This window comes from Eptatretus burgeri, chromosome 13 (assembly GCF_056783735.1).
Source record: "Eptatretus burgeri isolate ZD-2024b chromosome 13, Ebu_testis_v1, whole genome shotgun sequence".
NCBI lineage: Eukaryota > Metazoa > Chordata > Myxini > Myxiniformes > Myxinidae > Eptatretus > Eptatretus burgeri.
The window spans coordinates 17,887,044-17,913,076 of NC_140973.1; the positions used below are offsets into that span (position 1 = coordinate 17,887,044).

The window sequence follows — 26,033 nt, forward strand, 5'->3', positions numbered from 1 at the left end:
TGAAAAGAGGTCTGGGCGGGGTGGAGGGTGGAAACCCCAACAACCTGGAAAATGGGATTGCTGGGGAATGGGGTCATTTGGGGCAGGACTAAAACTGGCAGGAATTTGGAATTTTTCAGAGTGCAAGTAATAAGCCGACCTATCAGCCCGTGTGATTTACCTGTGTTTGGTTGGTCCTGGTTTTCCTATCTTTTTGGGTAATACAGCCAAATTGCAGAATTTTTCAATCACAGATGGCCGACTGGCGGCCATTTTAGTTGTAAAAACCCGATGTTGAACACGTTCTCAACCATTTCTCGGACATGCATTTACCGATGTTGTTGAAACTTGGCATACAGATAAAGAATGATGGCTTATATATGCACTTCATTTTGTTTCGACATCAGGTCTAAGACTGGAGGCCATTTTGTTCCTTAAATGTGTCCCCAACCATTTCTTGGACATGCATGGTCCAATTTTGTTCAAACTTGGCAGAAGCACAGTACACGATGGCATACACCTGCACCTCACTTTATTTTGCGATCTGATCAAAGGCGGCCGACCGGTAGACTATGACCGGTAGCCATTTTGATTGTATATAAATATGGGCCAGCCCTTGAACTCCATACAGCAAAATTACGAAAACAACGAGGGCTATGATATTTTATGTTTATTTTACCTGTTCTCTCATGGAAAAGGAGGATTTGCAAATGCGCGTGTGTATAGCTCGTGCAGCCACCTTTCACTTTGACATGGAAATTGAATTTCAACACAACATTTGTCTTCAAGCAAATGATATCAAAATACAGCTGCCTCCAGCAAAGAAGCAGCAAAAAAGCAACTGGTCACCATCAGAAAGAATGGGAGGACAAGTATGCAGGAATCGTCGAAATTACACTGAAAGGCCCAGAATATACATAACTGTGTTTTACGCCAAAAAAGTGTAAGGGTCACCACCTCAGTAGTGTATGATCTTGCAGTCCATTTTGAAAACAGCCAGCCTCATGCATTGTGTCGCAACCACTAAAACATTTAAACCGATGACCGAACACTTCCACAAGAAGAAGAACCCAAACCAGAACTGACGTGACAGAGTCAGAAGTGCTGTTTTGCCAGTTCATAATGGAGCACAAGCTACCTGCATTCATTGCAGAACATGTCACAGATCCAACACATAAGATGTCCCGGACAGTAAAGGTGCAAAAGCTTTCAAGTTTAAGCGGACAAAGGCAACCCCAAGTAATCAACGCCAGCTTTCCTCCTGTTATAGACAGATAAAAGTCAAGACCATTCACTCTGATGATAGCAGAAAGCAATTGCAGGGATGAGACAAAGTGTCTTGCCATCAAAGTCCGTGTTTTCGAAGAGGATAATGGCGCGAAGACAAGCATCCTGGATATGTCATCAGTTCCAGATAGAACAACCTAGGAGAATTTCGATGCTGTTGAATCAGTTCCCAGGTTGGTTGGTTTGCCGATTTAAAGATGCTAGGTATTTTGTATTACATATTACAGTCGTCTTACATTCTTGATAATTAACTGCTCGATATTTCTTTTTCAATACATAGAGTGTGTCTTTCTGCTTGAGGTGAGTAATTGAAATACGTACGAAACAAGATTTTTTTTTCTTCTCTTTGAATAATATTGTCGTGTCCAGGGGGTTAAGTTAATTCCCACCTTTGACCCAGTTGCCGTGGATGAGGTGGTTAACACCGACCTGGACGGAAAGCCGAACAATTTCCCTTGGAGGTGAACCGCCAAAATCCTTGGAGATTATGGCGTGCAGGATGGGAGGTGGTGAAACACGTACCAGAGGCGTTGACCAGGATGGGAGGACGAGGGTTTATACTCAAACCCACAACAAATAGACAAACCCAAAATATCTCACAAATGAAAGTTTAATGACATAAATCGAATATTTATAATGGAAATAAATCAAAGCGTGATAATCAAAATAATTCAAAGCATGAGGTAATGAAACATGAGGTAACTAAAGCCTAAATTTGAGACGTCTCCACGCAGACATGAAAACGGACAAGGGGAAAGATAAAAACAAAAGAAAATTCCTCCCTTTATTCTGGCACTTAGCTGTGTGTCCAGAGAAGATCTTTTAGGAGCCTGGCAATCGAACCGTGCTGTCACTGCGTGGGAAACTGCACCCAAAATGGCGCCGTCTCTGTTTGTTGTCACATACATGAGGCACTTTGTGCGGAGGGTATTCCTTCATTTAGGGACCAGAAACCACCGTACAGTCTCATTTCACAATCAAACTCGCCATGCCGTTCCTCTCTAAGCCCCAGGTTCACACCGGGTCCGCTCACAACAATAGCCCACCTTCCTCCTCGATAGAAGAACAAGATAAAGCCAAGTTATCGCTGAGACGCTTCTTCTCCTCCTTCTCCTTCTCCTTCTCCTTCTCCTTCTCCTTCTCCTTCTCCTTCTCCTTCTCCTTCTCCTTCTCCTTCTCCTTCTCCTTCTCCTTCTCCTTCTCCTTCTCCTTCTCCTCCTCCTCCTTCTCCTTCTCCTTCTCCTCCTTCTCCTTCTCCTTCTCCTCCTCCTCCTCCTCCTCCTTCTTCTTCTCACTCTCCTAATAAACGTACACGCTTTACGACCCGGCTGAATAGACAACGATCAGTGTCATGCTCCAGCCCGAACACAAGCATCATGCAGCCTTCTCCACCAAGTCAAGGAGAAGCCAGAGCACAAGACCCTCTGTCTCGACCGTGTACGTCGCACCAACTATCTCCTCTTGTCTCTCTTGCCCATTCTCTCATAAAGCGTACAGATATCGTGACCCAGCCAAACCGTCAATGGCAAGCATCATGCTCCAGCACATGGGCAAATTCACACAGCACAAACACAAGATTCGCTCTGCTATTTTGTCATGCTGAGAGGAGAGCAAAAACGAGACCCTCTGTCTCAACCGCATTCCTCACACCAACTATCTCCTCTCTTACACCTTCTGATGTCCACCGACCAATCATAAGCCTTGGGGGCATGACTTGCCGGTACTACACCGGGAAGGCGGGGTTTCTGCCTGCTCGGAAATGTTCGGCTCTGTTGTTGTTGTTGCAAAAACATAATTCTTTTATTGCTGGCTTGTAAATGCAAAAACGGAGGAAAAGGTCACAGGGGGCAATCACATACTGGGAGAAATTAGCCTTAAACCTTCCCAAATTAACACAGCACCACCCCTCGTGGTGACACATAACAACTGAAGCTGACAGTTTTCCCGACTTAATTTACATCGAGATGTCTCCTCCTCGTCCACGGACCATGCGACTCTATATAATCCTACCTTAACTATGAAATTCCTCCATTTTTGTTGAAGTTTTATGGATTTGTTGAAAAATTGTTTTGTTAAGTGTGACAATTTTTCTTTTGTTTCTTTCACCCAAAACAGCATGCCATGGGTGAACCTAATTAGGCTTGCCAGTGCTAATTGCAAAGTTACGGTGACAGCCAATAATTCTGTCCTTTCCCTCTTAAAGGAGAAACACCACAAAGTGTTCAGCATTGGGTGTATCGTTCATCTTGTAAGCCGATGTGAAATCTGCCATGAAGAAAATCCGTTCCTGTAGATGATTTGCTTGCGGACATTTCTGCTGTTTTGAGTGCAGCTCAAAAATAAAAACCGTCTCCAGAGAGTTTCACTTTGCTGAGGTTGACCAGCAGGGAATTCTGAAGCACTGTCCTTCTCCGAAACTACACACACAATTTCGATGGAACTTGACCACCACCTACATCACCCGTGATGTGCTGAAGTTTGTTCACAACATTAAAAAAAATTGAGGTCAAAGGGGTTCTACGGAGGTTGCCCCTCGATATATGTATTCGCTTTCTTCTCTGAAACCACACACACAATTTCGATTAAACTTAACCACAACCTTTATCGTCCGTGATGTACCAAAGCTTGTTCACAGCATTAAAAAAAAATCCATAGATGTTTACTTTCTTCTCCGTTACATATCTTGTGGGATATCCATGCCGACCAGTGGTTCCCTGGTTATCTTACACAGCCGCTAGCAAGTGAGCGCCCAGCGATTTATATAGCATGCTGTTTCAAAAAGTTGTGGACAAGTTATGACAAAACTAGGTGGATGAGTTGGTTTGGTGACAAGAATAAGCCGATTTGATTTTGGTTCAAGTCCGGATCCAAATCTGGATGATCAGTGGGATACAAAACTTAGACTGATCAGCCTGGCGGAGGTATGCGCTCTACCAAGTGCCGTTCTAGTGTTTTCATGAATTGATTTGATAAACAGATATTACTTTATACATACTATTCATGCATTTTTATGTTGTCTTCTGTTTTTTTGAACGTTTTCATATTCAATGATGGTTATACAATCATTAACACTGACAACTGACACTGAGTTATAATACAGTTTTGAGGGCTCTTGAATATGAGTGACATATACAAGGGGTTGACAGGTATGAATAAGTCACTTACACTTCACAAAAGACAGCATGAGAATTTTCACGTCCACCAACAACTGGTGCTGTCAGACAAGTCTTTGGCTTAATCTCATTTTGATAGATGATGCACACATCATTTTATCTCCCTGAGTGTAAAACACCAGGGTGACACTTTACAGCCGAGTCGAGATTTAAACCGAGGTTAGGCAGCTCCCAAATAGTTCAAAAGTTCTAGTGTTCTCATTTGATTTCTCACCCGTTGTGTTGTGTGCTCTTGCTGTGTTACTCAGAAACGAGGAGCCACAAGCAAATGCAATTATCTTGCATCAATTCTCAAGGCCTCACTGTTCTCTGCCAAGTCTTTCTCCTTCGTGTCTCAGGACAGAAACGTTGCTTCGCATGGCTCACCTACCTTACCAGGCAAGTTTCCTTTCATCCTGTTTTTTTATTTCCCAAGTGTAAAAGTTCATGAAAGACGTAAATCTAGTCAACCCTTTTCACCCGTTTGTGCAACGACTTCCCTGTCTGTCCAATCTTGCTCGCGCCTTCAATCCTTGAAATGACCTTTTGTGCGCTTAAAAGGGCACAAGAAAAAGGAATGGAGGTTCTACTACAAAATTTAATATCTCAAGAGAACACTGGATTTTAGCCAAGATGTATTATTTTCATTTGTTCTGTTTGTATTTTTGATTATAATCTTCTGTGGATGGCAACCTCTGGGAAAGACTCAACCACACTTGATGGCGACCACCGTATTCTGGAGCCTCAACTCCAAAGATGGCTGAACTAAAACATTTCCGCACAGGTCTCTGCATCAAGCAGTTGCTGTGGGCCTGTGAACTCGGTGGGGCTATTCCCATTCCATTTCTCAAATAAAGTTACAATAATCTAACACTCCGGGGAGCCAAGATGAACCAGAATGTTCATGAGATGAGATGGTCATTAATAAATAATTTATTACCCAAGATAAGAAACGGCAAGAAGTCAACATGTAATGGAACCTGTCTGCCCTGGGTGTTAAACACACAAACAGGCAGTGGTTTGAAGGACAAAGCAGAATCAGATGTGCCCGCCTCCACCGGTGGAGGCCACTTAGTTAGCGAGGATGACGGCAGGGAAAGGTCGCCCGCTGATAGGTGAGTGCTCGGCGGCTGGAAGGGATTGTGGTTGGAGAGCGCACGGTCGGCAGGTCAAATTGCACTGCAGTGGAGAAATGCACCACCTGCGCAAAACAACGATTTCTGTCCTCGCTGTTTCTTGCAGTCGGTTTGCTACATGTTTTCCATGGTTCTGGTCATGGAGCCAGAGTTTTAGCAATCTCTGCCCCGAGACCTTTGATCAACCACAGCAATGGGACAACAAGAAGTGTGCACCTCAAGATTTTCCACCATTCTTCATCCCAGGCATGCAACAAATCTTTGCCTTCTTAATGCTGACGGACAACTGTTGGGATGAGTTACCTCCCTCAGTTGGTTGGAGGGTGGGGAGGGAGGGTTAACGTAACTTGTTTTCCCCAAACCACCTGACCACTTCTGGTTTTACAGAGGAGTGCATGAGACAAAATGCCTTGAACCTAATTATCTCGCCAAATACATCCTCCCATCTTCATTGGGAACATTTTCCAATGACTCCTTCCTTTGAGCACACACTTATAACTAGAATGGCACTCGGTAGAGCTCATAGTCTTGCCTCGCTCACTCATTCTGAACAAACATATCATCGTTAACCCTCTAGAGCCCCAGGGGTCATCGGTTTTTGTTCACCCAGGACATTTCGTGGGCTCTAGAGGGTTAACTGAACATGCTACTATTATATAGCTCACTGCTATTATGGCCCATATACCTGTATCATCGATGCACCCTGTTATGTCACAACATTGCCATTATCTGTAGCTTCACTTATTATTGATTGATTATTAGGATATTTAACGACAAGTTTTGTTCACATTAAGGCTAAATTGTGTCAATGAAGATGGATATGAAAAAAAAAATTCAAACTATATTCTCCATGGCTAGTCGATCATACGTATGAAGTTTCACATCGATCTGTTAAGGCAGTTAAATGGAGAAGATTTTTGACGTTTTCATATTCAATGACCAATGACGTTATAAATTTAATTCTTCACTCACATCAGGTGGTAGATCAGATATATTTTCAGATTTTTTTTTGCACACGGATTTCGATTTAACCAATTATGACTGGAATACCATTTCACCGATGACATCATCATTATCACTCCATGTACCCCATGGGGAGTTGATGACATTTACCAAGTTTCAATTTTTTTTGTTGAGTGGTTTCGTAGATGTCCAAATGTTTTCCTTTAATCCAATGTGGCTGTCATACCATGTGACCTCTGACATCAGAGTTATCAAGAAAATATTATCCATGGGGAGTCCTTCCCATGTTTTAAAGTTTTGCATCATTCGGACAAGTGGTTGCAGAGTTAAAAAAAAATAATTAAAGCACAAATATATACATTGCCTATAGAAAGTCTGCACCCCCTTTCAAAATTTTCACCTTTTGTTACCTTTTAGCCTGGAATTAAATTGCATTAAATCAGACATTTTCCACCTTTATTTACACATCGTAACCCACAACTTTCAAGTGAAAAACAAATTTTAGAAAATTAATTGAAAATACAAAACTAGAATATTATCATGGCCCTGGGTTCATGGGGGAACCATAAGGGAGGGGCTGTCCCTAGTTCCTCTCCGGACTCACCGGGAATCACAGGCCATCGCACACAAATGAATTTGTGTCGCGGTGGGTCACTAATCAACCGCGAGCGCCAATAGCTTGACCATGTGACCCCAGTGTCCTCCGTCTGACAACCTTTTAACTAGGAACACGTGATCGCCTTTTCAGGGAATCGTGTCCTCCATGCATATTTGCTTAACTTGCCGAATCAGGTGCAGCCGAGCGGAGCTGCCAAGCATGCACCAGCTATTAAGCAGATTTGGGGGTACAACGTCCTGGCTAAGCTAAGGTGTGGACCATGCTACATCGATGGAGAAAAGACAAAAACGAGCTGGGTACATTTCTAACAGGCACATATTTATTTAACAAAAGCGAGGAAAACTATGTGGCACAGTCAGGGATTTATTGCAAATGTACAGCAGGGGAAAGCAAGGAATTTGTTGGTGCATCGAAAGACATGCAATATTTACAAGAGAAGAAGACCGCAGAGTTACCCTGAATATGCTTATGCAGTCTTAACTTGTACTATGACAGGCGCCAGCACACACACACAAACCCGAGGAAAGTTAGAGATAGCCCAGAGAGATAAGAAGCAGTGGAGGATTAATGACCTCTCAATACTTGGCGCGGTTGGTGGACCTGCACAACCCAAATGCTTAGGAAAGGGGAAGGAGGGAGAAATACTGAGGGTGTCTATGGTGTGTGAGTGAGAGGTACAAGTGCAGTGCAATGTGGGGTGCAGCGTGGTGTAAGAGGAAGATGTAAGGTTCACTGTGAAAAGAATGGTTGTTTTGGGCTTGCCTGTGCCGATTGCTCTTGTGCGCCCACAGTATACGAGAGATAGATAGTCGAGAAAGATGTGTAAGAGAGAGACCTATTGGAGTAGTGCAAGAATCTGAAAGTGTAACTGTTGCTGTTGCTGTTGAATGCAGCCGAACTGAACGTCAATGAAATGAGAAGAGCCCCAGCTTGTAGTAGTCACTCATGATTCAGCGCTGACTCGTGGCATTCTCGCTCGGTGCTGAGGCTTGCCCTCTTTGTGCCATCTGCTGATATCTACTTCCTCAGCAAGGTCTGAAGTCTCTGAAGTCTCCTGAAGTCTGTCTGGCCTGAGCTGAGTTTGCTCTTTTTTGAGCCCTGGGCGAGAGAGAAACTAAGAACCAGATCAAATGAGGCTGTTGGTGATTTCCAGCTTCCCTATTGGTCCATAGCGGACATCCCTCGCCATAGCCACACCCCGCCAGGCACCGAAACCGAAAAATGGCCTCACTTACTCACTAACCTTTAAGATTAACATGGTGCCAGGGCTTTTGGAAGCACTCTCTGGCCCAGAACGTGTGCTGGCCTCAATTCAAATGAGGTTTTTAGGGAAATCTCTATACTATCTGTACTTCTTCGAACGAACGAACTCCAGCGCACATTCGTGCTTCGAGTTATGCCCTGAAATAACCCGACTCCTGTTCCTTCAGCGTCCTTTGAGGTTGTGGTGAGTGTTCGACGAATAGGTGGCATTTGCGGTGGTTGTAGAGAGGTGAGAGTGGGTTGTGGTGTTTCGAAGTGAAGAGATTGTAATGTGGTATTGCGGCGAAGAGGGAGAGGTTTGTTACTGCGGCGTTTGTAGTGAAGATGTGAACATAAGTTGTTGCAGGTATTTTTGAGAGACGTGTGGAGTGGTTGTGGTGAGCATGGTGGCGTCGTGGTGAGTGGAATGAAGGTCTGAGGGGAGACGGCAGTTGGAAACTAGCATGCAGTTTTGAATGGAACTGGTACAGTGCTGCTTGCTTGGTTATTTGCAGTGTGTGTGTGTGTGTGTGTGTGTGTGTGTGTGTGTGTGTGTGTGTGTGTGTGTGTGTGTGTGTGTGTGTGTGTGTGTGTGTGTGTGTGTGTGTGTGTGTGTGTGTGTGTGCGCGTGCTTGCTTGTGTGGGTCACGAGAGAAGCAAAGGAGGGGAAGAAGGGCAAGGATTGAAGACCTAACTAAAAGCCCTATGCAACGCATCTTTCCCATTTAACCACTAAACATATGGAAAAGACGAACTAAACATATGGAAAAGACACTTGAAATAACTGTCTTGGGACCACTGTATGTTGTGTGCCATTGCCTCGGAGGAATGCAGTTTTACAGAACCTCAATAATATACGGAACCACACAATATCTTGGTGGATAAGTGTTCACCTCCCTTATAATAGCAATTGTAAATTAGCTCAGGTGTAACCAATCACCTTCAAAATCACACAAGTTAATTGGCTTTCACCAGTGTTAAAGTGTAGTGATTCTGATTATTTCAGAATAAAATCAGCTGTTCCTGTAGGTTTCCTCTGCTGGTTAGTGCAATACACAGCAAAGACTCAACCATGAGCACCAAGGCGCTTTCAAAAGACCTCCGGGATAAAGTTGTGGAAAGTCACAGATCAGCGGATGGGTATAAAAATATTTCAAAGGCTTTTATTATCACTTGGAGCACAGTCAAGACAATCAGAAGTAGAAGGTGAATGCTACCACCAGGATCCTGCCGAGATCAGGCCATCCCTCCAAACTGGATGACCAAGGAAGGAGGAGACTGATCAGAGGGGCTAACAGGAGGCCAATGGCAACTTTGAAAGACTGGTCGTTGTGTGCAAAGACACAAAGGTCTTTGTGTGCATAAATACATGCCTTTATGGCAAAGACTCGTCACTGTGTGCATGTGACAACAATATCCCAAGGACTCCAGAAGTCTGGCCTGTACGGTAGGGTGGCAAGAAGGAAGCCATTACTCAAAAAATCCCACCTTGAGTCCCATTTGAGGTATATAAAAATACATTCTGGAGATTCTGAAGTCATGTGGCAAAAAGTTTTGTGGTCTCACGAAACCAAGATGGAACTTTTTGGCCTAAACGCATAACGTTACATTTGCCACAAACTCAACACAGCACATCACCCAAAGAACACCATCCCCACTGTGAAGCATGATGGTGGCAGCATCATGTCACCCAAAGAACACCATCCCCACTGTGAAGCATGATGGTGGCAGCATCATGTCACCCAAAGAACACCATCCCCACTGTGAAGCATGATGGTGGCAGCATCATGTTATGGGGATATTTCTCATCAGCAGGGACTGGGGCACTTGTCAGGACAGAAGGGAAAATGGATGGAGCAAAACACATAAAAATCCGAGAGGAAAAACCTGCTGCCCTCTGCAAGAAAGCTGAAATTGGGATGGAAGTTTACCTTTCAACATGACAACAACCTGAAGCACACATCCAAAGCTACACTGGAGTGGTTAAGGAACAAAAAGATAAATGTCCTTGAATGGCCCAGTCAGAGCCCCGACCCAAATCCAATCGAAAATCTGTGGCATGACTTGAAGATTGCTGTCCATCAACGTTCCCCACACAACTTGACTGAGCTTCAACAGTTTTGTACAGAAGAATGGGAAAATATTGCCCAATCAAGGCGTGAAAAGTTGGTAGAGACCTATCCTAACAGACTCACAGCTGTAATTGCTGTCAAAGGTGCTTCCACCAGGTATTAACTCAGGGGGGTGGAAACTAACCAACCAAGATATTCTAGTTTTGTATTTTTAATTAATTCTCTGAAATTTCTGGAATTTATTTTTCATTTGGAAGTTGTGGGTTACAATGTGTAAATAAAGGTGGAAAAAGTCTGATTTGATGTAATTTAATTCCAGGCTATAAGGGAACAAAAGGTGAAAATTTTGAAAGGGGGTGTAAACTTTGAATCGGCAGTGTACTGTAGATGTAGACACACACACACACACACACACACACACACACACACACACACACACACACACACACACACACACACACACACACACACACACACACACACACACACCTCTCATTACAATAGTCTCGCAACCCCTTTAGGGTGTGACAAACACGATAAGTTCTAAAACTACCTGCAAATATACACGGCATTTCCAGCCTTAATCCATATACTGCGCCCTTCCCCACAAACATCGTAATAACGATGTGTGTGTTTTATCAATGTACCACACACGATGTTGTAGGCTGGTACACATGAGGAGCTCTGTAAATACCAACTTTTGGACACAATAGCATTATTTTTGACATGGCTGTGGTATACCTACAATCCTCTCTACAATGAAACATCTCAGAGTTGTGATATACAAGTCCCTCGCTATATCGTACGAGTCAAACTCACGGCAACAGTGAGAACTGTTCTGCAGCACACCTGGCCCTCAGCACACTGGAGTGTTTCACATGAACTGTGAAATCACAATGTAAATAAATGTAGACTATTCCATGCAATTTGCGTCAGTATAAAAATAATCTTGGGCAGTGTAAACAGATGAAATTCAATCAGTTATCATCTTATTCTTCTTTAACTACCACAATTATTCCCACGTTCTTGTGGGGTTGGCCGGGGAAAGTTTTTGGCCCAAGTTATTCACAATCCGCCTAACCAGGCCTGATGCTTGACTAAGTAGTTGGGGCAGGAATTTGGAACTTGTCCACCGTGCCGACGATAACTCGCCTACTCTTCACGAGGGACCTCATGGGATCTTTAACGTCCACCAACTAATGCTGGCAGGCGTCCATCCGAGGGACCAGTTTAACGTCCATCTGAGGGACGGCACACACATTGATAAATCACCGTGCCTGTGAAGCATGGGGTGACAGTTTTTTGCTGGGCTGAGATTCCAACTCGAGCTCGACAGCTTAGAGGCGGGTGTTCGATCCAGGTCAACCTGCCGGCCCAAATTTGATCGGTAATATTAAACACAAATTGAATACTCATGTTATACACCCTCTTCTTTTAACCCTCTTGGAATCCTTTTTGAAGATCTCTCTCTCTCCTCTCTCTCCTCTCTCTCCTCTCTCTCCTCTCTCTCCTCTCTCTCCTCCCCCCCCCCCACCTTCCCCTTGGATCTCTCATACTTATCATTTACTCCTGCACTTTTCAACACTTATCTACTGCATGTTCTTTCATTTACTCTTCAGCTTTCTACAATTCTTCCAACCTTTCAGCTTTGTCATTTTGTCTCCTCTCCTTTCATCTTTTTCACTCTTCCAACATCTCTCAAATCTTCCTTTCCTTCTTACAGTAAATCTACTAATAATTTGTACTTTATTATCCTACATTTTTTTTTTAATTTCAGTTGAATTATTGTTATCGGCCTTCACTTGAGACGTAGCTAAATACCATCTTGTTTTTTTTCCCCACTCATTTCCTCGTCATGGTCTTCCCTAGAATGTATTTGATGGCCGCTTTTCACCAGTGGGAACCATGCCATGGCTGGAGTTTGGGGACCAGGTGGTATGGACTGCAGATGATGTGCTGGAATTGCTCAAGGCAGAGCTTGGGGTGGATTTTGAGCAGGCATTGAGTCCTGCCCAGAGTGCGGTGTCACGTGCTGTGGCCACCATGGTGGAAGAAGAATTGTATTGGTATGCAAAATGATTGTGGAGAGTTTGGGAAATTCACAGGATTTCCATGGAAAAGATGAAGGAAACTGTGAAGTAAAATGGATGAGGTTTAATGAGTTGATGTAACAGTGACCCACAATTACAGTGGGAGATTTAGGAGACAGGATAGTTTAGTTAGTTGCATGTTTGCTACTGATCTCTCAAGACTGGGTTTGATCTCATATTGGATTTGATTTTTTTTTTTTAAATAAAAAAATTAAAAAGCTCTTCTGATGCTAGCAGGGGGGGGGCTGCATATTGGAGAACATCAACTTTTTTAGATCCTCATGGAGGATCTCTAAGTCTTACTCACATTGTTATTCTTGTGGACTTTTTTGTTTCACAGCCTCCACTTTTCATCGAAACTTCCTGAAACTTGGCGTATATATGTAAAAATTCCCTGCGCAGACAGTAACCATCTCTGATTTTGAAAATTCCTCCTACAAAAAAAGTTATGACGTCAAAATATCTCCGCTCATGGAAATCGCCTGAAAAATTATCTCCGAAACTCGGCAAGCTTTTTAAAATTCTGTTTGCGGGAAAAGAACAGGGTATTAGCAGAGATGAATTACCACACATATGATGCATCACTATGACGTCATATCAATTTTTATGACGTCATTCCTATTTTTTGACATTTTTTGTTTCACAACCTAGAGTTTTCATCGGATCTTTGTGAAACTTGCCATGTATATGCAGAAAGCCCACGTGCGGGCAGTAACCATGTCCGATTTTGGAAATTCTTCCTCGAAAAAAAGTTGACGTCATAATATGAAATCGCCTGTACCATTATCTCCGAAACTAGGCAAGCTGTTTGAATTTTGTTTGCGGGAATCAATCCGGGCATTAGCACAGATAATTTATCACAAACCTGATACATCACAATGGCGTCATATTATTAGTTTTTATGACGTCATCATTAAGAGGACGAGGATCTTAGCTCATAAGAGCTTGTTTCTACCGTACTGAGAGAAAGGCTGAACAACAGAGGGATGAGAAGCAAACGCACGAAAACTGGAGCAGAGGTTTACATGCAGACAAGGGATGTGGCATTGGAGGAGGAAAAGAAAGGCAGGATAATTTTAAAGTAGGGACATGCAGACAGCTGGACAAGAGAATAGAGGGTGATACAGTATGTAGACAACTAGGATGTGAGAAAAGTCAAGCTGGCAAAGAGGAATCATGTAGTCTCAGCCTTTGGTGACAAAGATTGTAACAAATATTATATATTAATAGCATGGGATCTTTAACATTGACAAGTTGAATGTTTGTGGACACCAAAGAATCCTATGGTGTCCTTTAAAGAGTCGGCCATTGTACCTTTTAATAATAGTTATCTAAGACTCATGGTAATGTTGTACGTAAATAATATGCAGAACAAGAGAATTGGGATACATTGGTGTCATTTACATGAATTACAAGGACCTTTGAAGATGATGGACAAATCAACACAGAGGATTTGAACCTGAGATCTCAGCCTCATGAGCAATCGCACTAAAATACTCAATTTGGTGTCTGTCTGTTTGACCGCGATACATTCGGTTGTTATTTATGCAATCTCAACCAAACTTGACAGGAGGACTAAGGGTCACACGCTGGAAGTTGTACAGACTTCATTTGCCCCCTCCCCAAGGGGGTTTTCCACCCTGGATGAAATCTGTGTTAAGGTGTATATCCGTGTTAAGATAGCTAATCATGACGTTTTTCCAACACCGCTTCCAATAACAGACGTAATAACAACACCGATGATAATAGCATAATATTAATGTTCTTACAAAACAATATTAATACTAATAATATCTCCTTCCCCAAGGGGTTGTTTTTTTTTTCTCCTTGGACAAATGCCGTGTTTACGTGTATAAATACCTTGTTGTGGCGTCGTGGGGCAAACCTACCGGAAGTAAAACAATATATGTATAATAAACCACAAACGCATATGATTACCTTTTGAAACAGTGACTACTGCTGTTTAACACCAAACTGAAAGGGAGGAAACCCGACCTTCTTGAGGCATTATATGTTTATCGTGCACCCCACAGACTAACCGACCCGAGCCTAGATCGACTGTAATCAATACAGTAAATCCTGAAATATCTTTGGTTTTAACCAATCGCGGGCAACCTCTTGTTTATGTCTTATTTCGTGAAAAGGCAATCCCCTTTTCCCTCTCCATTTGCACTGTTTTTGTCATTCTGTTACATCGTGGTCCATTCTGTGTTTTAGCTCCTCCACGAGCCTCGACATTGAATACAAAAATAAAAACATAACTTGAAATACAGCGTGTGTGTGTGTGTGTGTGTGTGTGTGTGTGTGTGTGTGTGTGTGTGTGTGTGTGTGTGTGTGTGTGTGTGTGTGTGCGTGTGTGCGTGTGTGTATGCGTGTGCAGGCCCTTGGCGAGCTATTTGTGGGTGGAAAGTCAGCGAAGCACGCAGGGCCTGGTGTCTGTGGCTGGCCCAATGCGATCCCTGCATGCTTGGTTACGCTGCACTGCAACGCGCACCCTTGTGCAGAACGAGCTGCAGGCACGTGGTCTCGCTACTCAAGACCTGCCAGGGCTTGCAATGAAGGACTTGTATGCTTTGGCCAACATACTAGGTAATGTATTTTTTTATTTTTTTTTTACTGAGCTGTCTTATCATTGCTTGAGCAAACTTTTGTTTTTGTATGACGGTCTGATTTGATTTTTTTTTTCCTGATTTCTATGATTATTTGCTTTCATTCATTTCTCATTGGCAGCTCGTTTCAGTTAGGGCGTTACATCAATGTTTGTGCCATCCCTTTGATGTATGTTAAACTGGTCATACCATCTGCCACCATTAGTTGGTGGACATTAAAGATCTTATGGTGTCCTTGGTGAAAAGTTGGCAAGCTATCGCCAGTATCCTGGCTAGCTTCCAAATTCCTGCCCGAACCAACAGCAGGCACTGCAACAGCAACACAGCTGTATTCCCAGCAAACGGTTCTACCAAGAGGCATGTGCTGCACATAGAAGAAGAAGAAGAAGAAGAAGGTGGCTTCTTTTCAAAGCCTCATGGGTCTATCTGCTGCTCAACAACAGATCGAGTGTTGCTTTCCAGGAAAGATCCTGTACAATAAGATGGGGGCACTTAATATGCAATTACCCCCACCCCGTATGTTTACCCCAGAATTGGTTAATAATTTGGCGATGGCAGTTGATAAAACTACTTCAGTTGGATAGTCTCGGTTTGATACGTGCCTGGTGTTGGCTTAATGGTTGGGGTGGCGGGTTTTGGATCCCGCTCAGCTGTTGAATTAATACGAGGTGGGGTTAACTCGGCCTGTCATCCTACCGAGGTCGGCAAAATGAGTGCCAGCATGCCGGTATACTGTGTCGGAGTGGCGACCCGTCCAGGATTTTGCCTAATAGCCAAGGAGACTGCTTAAGCAACACCAACGCTCTGAACAGAGTGTGGTCCCAATCTCCCTCTCCTCCTCCTCCTCCTCTGTTTGATTCCGATTGTTTGTGATGACTACTCTTTAAACCAAGAAGGATGATTTGTGTCGCTACTTTGACAACCTTTGAAGGCTGCTTTAATAATACCTTGCAATGGAATTGCAACATATCCAGGAGTAAATTTTTAGCTTTGGAAACATTTATCATTATGTGTATCTTGTCATGTCACTATTTATCAATCGGTGTCTAATCTTGGTTGTAATATACTTCGTTGGGTATAAGAATGTGGAATGAGGCCCTCCCCGTCTTCCATTATTAGCTCACCTGGACTTTAGTCCTGTGAGCTTATGCGATCGAGCAGCATCCGTCGGTGAGTGAGTGAGTGAGTCCATAAACCATTTAGTCATTGTTGCTTGAACCAAACACAATTTTGACGAAACGTGGCCACAAGCTTCATATCTGATGCCTAACGAAGGTGTATCAACTGCATCAAAATCTGCACTCATTAACAGTCTATGGGGGGGGTGGAAGGGGCTTTGACCCCACCCCAAAAAAGGGTATTTGCTCTCTTCTCCCTACACACTCAATTTTGATGAAACTTGACCACAACATTCATCACCTGTGAAGTACCAAAGTTTGTTCATGGCATTAAAAAACCAGAGTTAGTGTCAAAGCCACCCAATGCTCGCCTGTTTATACATTTATCGTTTTTAAAAGACGCGTCTAATAATATTTTTTATAAAGCATTGCAGTGAAGTCTGATCCAAATAATTTTAAAGCATTATATATATATATATATATATATATATATTCGTATATTGTAATGAGTAAAATATATAGTGGAAGATTAAAAACATTAGAAAGGAAATAACTTGCACCAAAAACTTTAACATTTTCACGCTCACGCTGACGCTCACGCTCATGTCGGGGGTATCGCTATAGCTTTCTGTTATTTGAACAGGCGAGGTAAAAATCAGGCTCCAAGGCGGGGGGTTTGAGTGGCTGTTGCTCCTGATCCAGGTGAGCTTCAGGACATGTGGTCCTATTTTTTTAAGTTTGTTTTGAGAACCAAGTTGTTCCTTTCAAAAGGAAAATAACATTTTCAGGTTTTCCACATCATAGCATCTTTACTCTTGGGGCTCTTTTTCAGGATTGTAATTGAACCCGAGACAGCTTCCAATTCCCCTCTCCCCCCCCCCTCTCTCTCCTCTGATGATGAAAAGCTCATCGAGGAGCTTGTGCATATACCACGTGCTGGCCAGACAGTAATAGATATCAGTGTTCTTTCACATAAATTGTAAGGGCATGAGTAGACGATGGACTTAAACGCATCTGGCATATGAACATTGTTGCAGTGAATCATGAGCCCCGGGATCCAGATAAGAACATTGTTGTGATATTTCTCGTTATCTCTTTCTGATATTCTGAGATTGTTTTCGTTCATTCCTATTCGCTCCAGCAGCTCTTTTTGTAGTTCTGATGTAATAGTTGATCCAAGCCTTGTGGTGTGATATTTATCATACATGGCAGATGGACAAGATTTTGTTCTGGGCTACCATCCCACAGCTGTTGATGCGTGCGTGTTTGCTCACCTGGCACTGGCACTTTGGGGCATCCCAGCAAGCTATGCTGCCAAGCTTATGAGAGGTACAATGGCTAATTATATAAAATGTAAGAGCCAAGAGTTTTTTTTTTTGTTCATTTTATTTATTTACTTCCAGGTGTTTGTGGGAATTTAAAACAAAACTTTTTATTTTGTAATATTAAATACGCACAACTGTACAGATGGATTTTCTTTTCTACCTCACCCACTTTTTCCAGTTCCCATCGACTAGGTGCTCACATCATCTGCCAGCATTAAGATCTGTACAACCCAATGTAAATCAGGTCGGGGGCATTAGAGCAATTTCACCCATGTACATTGTCTGCCATAAAATACCTTGCTTCTTGATCATATGTGCAGTGAGGTATGCAGTAACCTCATGCAATGAGGGATTATGGGAGTAGGGGAAGGGGGTTAGGGGTAGAGAAAAACCCATGTCAAATATGGGATTACGTAGAATTTGAAAATACACGTTAGTAGGTCAACTTTAGCCACAGTGAATTGCTGATGGTGTGGCTGGAGAGTTTGCACGAAGCACATGAGATGCAAGAAGATTGTCAAATTTCTGGGCTGGCTGCTCACCCATCTGGTGAAGATCCCTCTCAATGTGATTCATTTATTAAACTTCCAAAAATATAAAAGGTCAAGTAATGCGTGCGTAAATTCACTGCTCTTCAACAAAATAATTTAATAATCATCTCATCAAATGTTTATTTCCCTACAACTCTTGAAATACAAATTATGATTATAAAACATTCAGAGTAAGACTTTAACTGAATAATTGTCCTCCAGACTAATTGTGGTTTAAATGAACATGCCAAATGTCAAATATTAAATAAATACAGAGGGGATTTTGTTTCAACACGGAATAAACAAGATGAAACTAAAGGAGGGAAATGTGTGTGTAAAGCTGTTTATAAGCATGGTGTGTAGCATCATCTGGATGGTTGAAACAGGCATGTCTGGATGCATCCGTGGTATTAATGAAGTGGTGACAAAATTACCCGTACATGGTTTTAATGGCTCGAAGTTGCATCGTTATCTTTGTGTGTTCCATATTCAGATGAACTACAGAATTTGGTACAATACTGCGAGCGAATGCGGGAACTATTCTGGCCAGACTGGAACGAAGATGAGATGATCACCGACGTAAATGGGAACCTGGATGTGCCCTGGTCACAAAGATGGGATGCAACGGAAACTGACTGGTCACTCAGCCACGACTTGTGGGAAACCGACGATGGATTTTCCGTTTGGTCCAATTCCGAAGAGCCATGCCTCCAGTGGTCCCTTACCCCATACCCTTACTCAGACCGGTCAACCACTTACGATCCCATTTCTGAGCTATCAGTTACTGGGGATCCCTTTCAGGATTGGTCCCTCGGTTGTGAAGACATCGCTATGACCCATAGCACTTCCTTTGTCACCACACCCGACCTGGAATCTCTCCTTATGGACTCGAGCTGTGGCTCACAGTAGATTATTTAAAAAGAGCACAAAAGTAAAAAATAAATGTGATTGTTTGCCAAAGTATATTTCGTTCAACTTGTTTCCTCACTCGTTAACGCTGTCACACATCCTTGCATAATCTGCTCGAACAAATGCCAAATCATTTCAAGTCAGATTGTTTTAAGAGAATAACAAAAGGCTTGTTTCATGTCCACACCGACCTCTTGTAAACGATTGTATTTACAGTAATCTCAATCTCAATATGCCCTTCAAATGTATTGCGAGCTCTGCAGTAACATAAGTCACAATAGACCGTCTCCTTCCGTAAATCTCATCCCTTGCACCGCTTCGAATTATAATTACAAGCATTCTTTCAGCTTCAAGGAAGCAGTTTATTCGTGCTGTAACTGAATTCACTGTGGAGGATAAAATCAATTGTGGATGTTGTTTTCTAGCAGAAAAAAAAAGGATTGGCGAGTGGTTCAACAAGGGAGAGACGTGGATAGACAGACAGTGTGTAGGCAGTGGGATGATTGCTTAAATTTCTTACTTCTGTGACCCCCCCTCCCCTTCCCCCTATCGTAACTATATTTTAGCTAAAATTCGTACAACACTACTCACCAAATGTAATACTCAAGGCCAAAAGTTGCACATTTTAAAAATAAAAACATCAAAATTGTTATAAAAGTGTGCACGAGGATAGAGTGTGCACAACGTGTTTCTCATTCCACACGATTATCCAATGAGAGGTGGTGTCGATTCATGATACCATTCATCACAACCAAGGAAGTAAAATGGCATCTTTGCCAAGCTCGTTGTCAAAAGTCCATTTTGCTAAAGATGACGATGATGATTGCCTCGTATATTGTTGCATGCACGTTTTTGATTGAAGCAGTAAATTGATTCAATTCAGCGACAAAAGCCAAGCCAAAATTCCGGCAGTATTCCACTCGACGGCGAGAGCTGAATCACTCTGAATGTGCCATCGTGCCAGCACACTTCGGCAACGAAGAATCGAATCAAAGTACAAGAGAAGGAAGAAGAAGGAATAATACACGTGGATGTGTGAGATGAAGGTAGGCTCATGTTGTGCTCGTAACTAGTTAGCTAACTTGGACAAATTAACAATGTTAAAGCACATTATATTGCCTTCAAATTCAATCATGATTAACAGTTAGACAGACTAATACGTAACAAAGTTTTGACCCCTGTTTCAACATGCGATGGACAACCAATGTGTTAATTTATTTATGTTTACAGAAGTCATCCTGGATACCTTGCTGAGTGCTAGTGCCACCACTGTAACAGTCAAAAAAGGGCAGAGGACAGGGAGAAAAAAACAAAACAAGGTAAACACTTAAACATTTATTTATCGAAGTAGTTTATTATACTGTACACACACTGCCATTAAAAAAAAATGAACAAATGTAGTTAATAACAATTGTTGAAGGACTTTCAGTGTTCCTTCCAAGTGCCTTTGTGGCACGAGGGATGTGCAGAACACCTGATAGCATGTTTCCACATAACATAATTTCCTCGTGCACTCTGGGATTTATAGAGGTGACACGAGGCATTCTGAGCAAATTTTAAACAGTCTTTGAGACAACATCATGTGGGTCATCCAAAAAAACACACGGATTACATTCTTTAACAATTCATGACAATGCCACATCTGTCAGAAAATGAGAAGAATTAAATTATGGGACACCTTCAAGCAGGGTCTTCTGCCTTCCATTTTGCAAGGTTCTTTAACATGAGGAGAGGAACTGTTTATGACCTCAGAAGACATTATCAAGCCACTGGATCAACGAGATATGCCAAGAAGGTGACATCCCAGGATAACGAATCCCACTCTGGACCAATACATTCATACGACCCATCTACACAATCTATATCGAACTGCCCATTAAACTGCAAACACACTCGCTGGACCTCACAAGATAAGTGTCAATACCATCTTGAGGCTTCTCTGTGATGCAGGGATCCATGCTCGTCATCCTGTTCAGCGTCCAAAGCTTGCACTGTGACACATCCATTCATACCTACAATGGTCGAATCGGCCTATATGATGGACAAGGAGGCATTGGGCACATGTTATGTTTGGTGATTATTCTAAGTTTCTGCTTGTGAAAGACATGATGGCCATGCATGGGTCTACAAAAGAAGGAATGAGCAATATGCTCCAGGCTGTGTCCAGGAAGCTGCACAGTTTTGGACATGAAAGTGTCATCGTGTGGGGTGGTATTGCTGAAACCTTTCACACCAACTTGATCCGTATCCACGCAACCTGACGGCAGATCTTACAGCAACACGTGTTGCCTACCCTTCAACTCCATGGTCCAGGAATATTTTTGCAAGACAATGCTCCAGCTCACAGGGCCATTTGAACAAGAAATGTTCTTGTCCATGCCAACGTTTATATCGTGACACCCTAGCTGACCATCTCGCCAGATTTAAATCCAAATTGATCATTGATCATCACTTTTGAACCTTGCCAAGATGACCACAGACCCTCAATGATGTGGAACAGGAGACAATTCCAGCATGAAATGCCATTCCCCAGGCTCAGATTCAGATGCTCATATGGTCAATGCTGCCATAGGTGGATGTTCTCGGTATTGAGATTGTTCCACGTTGGATCCCAATGTAGAACCATTCACAACAACGTAACATTACATGATTAGGTCACAATGACATGGACGTGCTGTAATTATTGAGCATTTCACTATCAGATGTTGGCATCCCATTTGTATCCCATGTTACATAGATAAATGGCATCAGCAACAATCATGTGTTCAGTTTTATTTTTAATGGCTGAGAGTGTGATAAAATAAGGTTGCATTTATAATTTCTTCAAAGGAGTTTTTTTTAAGCCAAAAGATTCATGTTCAACACTTTCATACTGTATAGTACAATAAAATATTTTTTAAAACAACTTGTAATTTATTGCCTATAATTTTGTACATGTTTATTAAATGTTAAGTATGCAACCAAACACACGTGTAAATGAAGAACAGCACTTGGTAGAGCGCACACCTCTGCCAGGCTGAATGGTTTACATTTTGTATCCCACTGATCGGCTGGATCCGGATGTGAACCAAAATCGAATCTGCTTGTTGTCACGGACCCCAACTCATCCACCAAGTTTTGTCATAACTCGTCTACAACTTTTTGAAATATCGTGATATATATTGTTTTTGGTCCCATCTCTCAATGGTGAAGAATCACTTTGAAAAATACTCGGATCCGGATCTTCACCAAGATCTAATCGATTCTTCCTTGTCACACATCCAACATGTCCACCAAATTTCATCCGAATTCCTCCACAACTTTTTGAGATATCCGACTTGCAGACAGCGGTGAAAACAAAACAACCTCCATCCACCTGTGGTGGTGGAGATATTTTTTCTCGATGCTAAAGCAGGTTTTTTTTTGTTGTTTTATTGTTTTTGTTAACTTTTTTAATGAATGAAGAAAAGTTCAACGACTCAAGGCCTTATGTACAGTATGTTTCATGCCAAGTTACACGCAAATGCAGCAACATGTGCAGGATATTAGGTTTTTGGCTTCCCGGTGTCTTGTTTATTGATAATATCTTTCAGTAATCTATACTCTGCAGAAACTCAGATGACTTCCATAGCTGATAATGAAGTGGCTTGTGAGGAGATAAAAGGTGATAATAATGAGCCCTCATCAAAGTGGCTGTTCCCCTTGACGTGATTATAAACAAGCAAAACCACTTCCTGGCAGAGATCATGTTCTTCCAGGCCAATGCATCATCTGCAAATATACCTGGTATACCATGGACAGATCCTCAAAGAAAAGACAGGTTAAGAAGCTTGTCAATTGTGAAACAAAACAAGTTGGACAATTGGTAAAAGCAGAAAAACAAGGTGAGATCAACACTTGCAGCTTCATGTCCAGGGTATAGACCTCATGGCAACAGAGGTGAAGTACCATTGATCTCACTATTTGAGACCAGAGTAGCCCATCAACGTGTACCCAAAATTCAAGCAGATGAACAGACACAGTGATACCAGAAGTAACACACGATAGATTTTATAAAGGTGAAATGGAAGGGAAAAGCAAAGGTAAAGAAATTAAGGTTGACGAGGATTAACAAAATGGAAATCAAAATTGTGAAAGAAGTCGAGGAAATTGATGCCGCAAGGTATAAAACTCCCAAGTTAAAGAATGGAGCTGAGAAATCATACCCAGAACCGTTTTACCAGACCTTGTATGTATTTTGAAAGTAATATTGTTTTTGCAGCAAGTGTAGAGGTCGAATATGTTATGTAAGTCGTAGTCAATGAGTGAAAGTGAGAACAGTGAACGTGTTGAGGCCACAACACAACTGGATGTTTTCTCTCAAAACTTGAGATCTGTGTTTTGCAACATAAATTCTGAAGGTAGTCTGTGTGGCCACCATCAGCAGATCATATAACTAAGCACAAAGTTAAAGAAGTAATTCCAGGACCAATTTAACTGATTGGTTTAGAACACAGGCCTCTCCAGTGAACCTGAAGAGAGTCGCAAATCATTTTGACGGACGATGAGGAACGCTGCATAACCTGCAATCACTCAAGACATATACCTTCACATGAAAGGCAGGTTCCTTATGCTGAAACTCATCTCAATGGTGATGGCAGTGAGGCACTTCAAGAGTTTGTTAAATTGATTGGTCTGTTGAGTGGTGTAAGCCATTGTGTTTCTTATTCAATGGTTTCGGAGCACGACATAGCTCTCACAAAGCATCAGCTCGCCGTGGGATACATCCTACTTCGAGTTGGGATCCAGACTATTTTCATAACCCTTGTTTGGGATAACAATGACATGATGAATACCCTTCCTGATGAAGAAAGAGAACAGCTTTTGAGATTTTGGCTACAGACTTCCTTTCCAAGTTTGACATTTGAAAAGTGTTAAATCTGACCAATTTAAAGCCTGAGCTGGCTCATACAAGTTTGTAGCTGAAAAATGTAATTAAGCAATCGTTTCAGTATGGTCTTCCTACATTGAAGTAGTTGAAATGCTGCTTCGTTGTCTGGGAGCAACAAGACAGGGAAATTGAGAATTGCATTAATACTTTCCTGCCTGTTTTTTTCCTATATAATCACATCAATTTTTCCAGTTACCTACCAGTATATTGGCTTGAAATACTTCAACTACCATCAGTACACCCCTTCATGCAAGATGAGTCCACAGTGCAATAGCAAGCTGTCTATATGTTTGCTCAAATTCTGTGACCAGGTGATAGTATTCCAGTTACATGTCCGTACAAAGACAAAGGGAGCGATGGTTGGCTCCACAAAAAATAAGGGTGCTGTGCAAAGATTGATTCTTTCCAAACATGAACGCTCTGCGATATCAAAGCGATGCGAAAAAGAAAGAAGTACGAAAGACTTGGACAAAACAAGAGTAACGAGAAATGAGAAGCATATTCTTATGCTGCATGTTATAGGCAATGTATAGTCCATGATCAATCATTTTGAAGAAACAAATGAATTTCTCCTTCATCATCACCTCTGGGTGGCTTAAAAAGAACAGATCATCTTAAAAGGTCGAACAAAGACTGATACAGCTGCCTTAGACTGCTGTGGAGATCACGTCGAAGGAGGTCATGATTTGTTTGGAGCTATAAAGAAGCAAACAATCAAAACATTCAGTGCTATACCTTCAAGACATATACCTTCAAGACATATACCTTCACATGAAAGGCAGGTTCCTTATGCTGAAACTCATCTCAATGGTGAGAGTAAAGGGGAAAGATTACTCTCAAAGCAGACATAAACCTATTCTCAAAACATAATTGGCACCGTCAGAAAGTTGGATATTCCAAAAATGTTAACCGACAACCTCAGTCCATTGCCAGGTTTCAACAATTTTATCGATAACACCACAACGACCAGTCTTGTACACTATATTGTATACATTGTTAGAAGGTGTTTCAATAAGTGATGGGATGGCAATGCTACAGGAGCTTCTCCAGTGAGGTGTTCCAATCACAATAGTTTTGTTGGCTGATTTTCAGTTGAAAGAACTTGTTAAAGGTGTACAAAGTGATGTTGTTTGCTTTGTTGACACCTACCCAAATATTAGCATAAAGAATGGAGAGAGAGGCCAGAGAGCATCAGGAGGAAGTCGGTTAACTAAAATCTACAGGAATGAAAAAAAAACAAGAAGCGAATACTTCGATATCGCGCGGCTGGGGGCAGTAAAAGTCTAGGTTAAGAATGATGAAACAATTTTGCAGTTATAAAATTTAAATGTAGACACGGTGAATTAGCATGCATGATGGGAAGAGTTGTGACGTTGGACAAATTTCTATTTATAGCCCTCAGATTAAAGGGACGTACGCGGCCATAAGTGTGACAGAAGACACAGGACAGAATAGCCAATAAGGAGATGTTATGGTTAGAGCGTCCACTCGGTCTGGTAGGTTTGCGGTTTTAACCCCGGCTGAGTCATACCAGACTTTAAAAAAATAAAAGGATAAGAAAATGGACAATCGTTATAGGTCGGCATAAATGGGGAGTAGGAAATTCCTCCTTAGGAAATGCCCCGCTGAGTGCAGTGAGAAAGGCGGTGCTATTGTTGTGGCACGCTGGTACCCAGAGTGCTCTGGGAAGTGACGGCACTTCCCCCAACCTCAGTGGCTGTGTTTGTCTCATTTAACAATCATGTGTTGTCGTGTGTGTGTGTGTCAGTGGCAGCTCCACTTCGAGCTTTAGGTCCTGTTTAAAAAAAAAAAATAATAATAATCCAGAGATGATCTGTGGCATTGCAATTGTTGAGACCACTTGTTAATGCGAAAGGATGATGCTCTTTCCATGCAGACTATTCCCTGCAGAGACTTGTCAGTGTTAATAAAAAAAAATTCAGCTTCAAGTACCACAAAGAGGAATGACAAGGATGAACTGGACTCCGATTAAAAACAAAATCGTTATTAGCCATTTTCTTTTTTTTAAACAATGTCATTTTAAGATCATATATCCATGGAGGAAGAAATAAAAGAGCAAAAAAAAAAAAAAA

At 42.1% G+C, this 26,033-nt stretch overlaps 1 protein-coding gene across 9 annotated transcripts in view; it reads left to right on the forward strand.

Annotated features, from left to right (window-relative positions):
* FAXC (failed axon connections homolog, metaxin like GST domain containing) overlaps window positions 1-26,033 on the forward strand; it is a 31,696-nt gene extending 5,663 nt beyond the window's left edge. For 5 of the 9 annotated variants that reach the window (XM_085851412.1, XM_085851411.1, XM_085851410.1 and 2 more), the window contains exons 4-8: window positions 4,688-4,817; window positions 12,320-12,516; window positions 14,921-15,129; window positions 17,480-17,596; window positions 18,616-26,033. In XM_085851412.1, the coding sequence (XP_085707538.1) occupies window positions 4,688-4,817; window positions 12,320-12,516; window positions 14,921-15,129; window positions 17,480-17,596; window positions 18,616-19,031 (1,069 nt within the window). In that variant the 3' untranslated portion in view covers window positions 19,032-26,033. The remainder of the gene's footprint in view (window positions 1-4,687; window positions 4,818-12,319; window positions 12,517-14,920; window positions 15,130-17,479; window positions 17,597-18,615) is intronic. The other 4 variants (XR_015050588.1, XR_015050587.1, XR_015050586.1 and 1 more) reach the window with 4 other exon arrangements.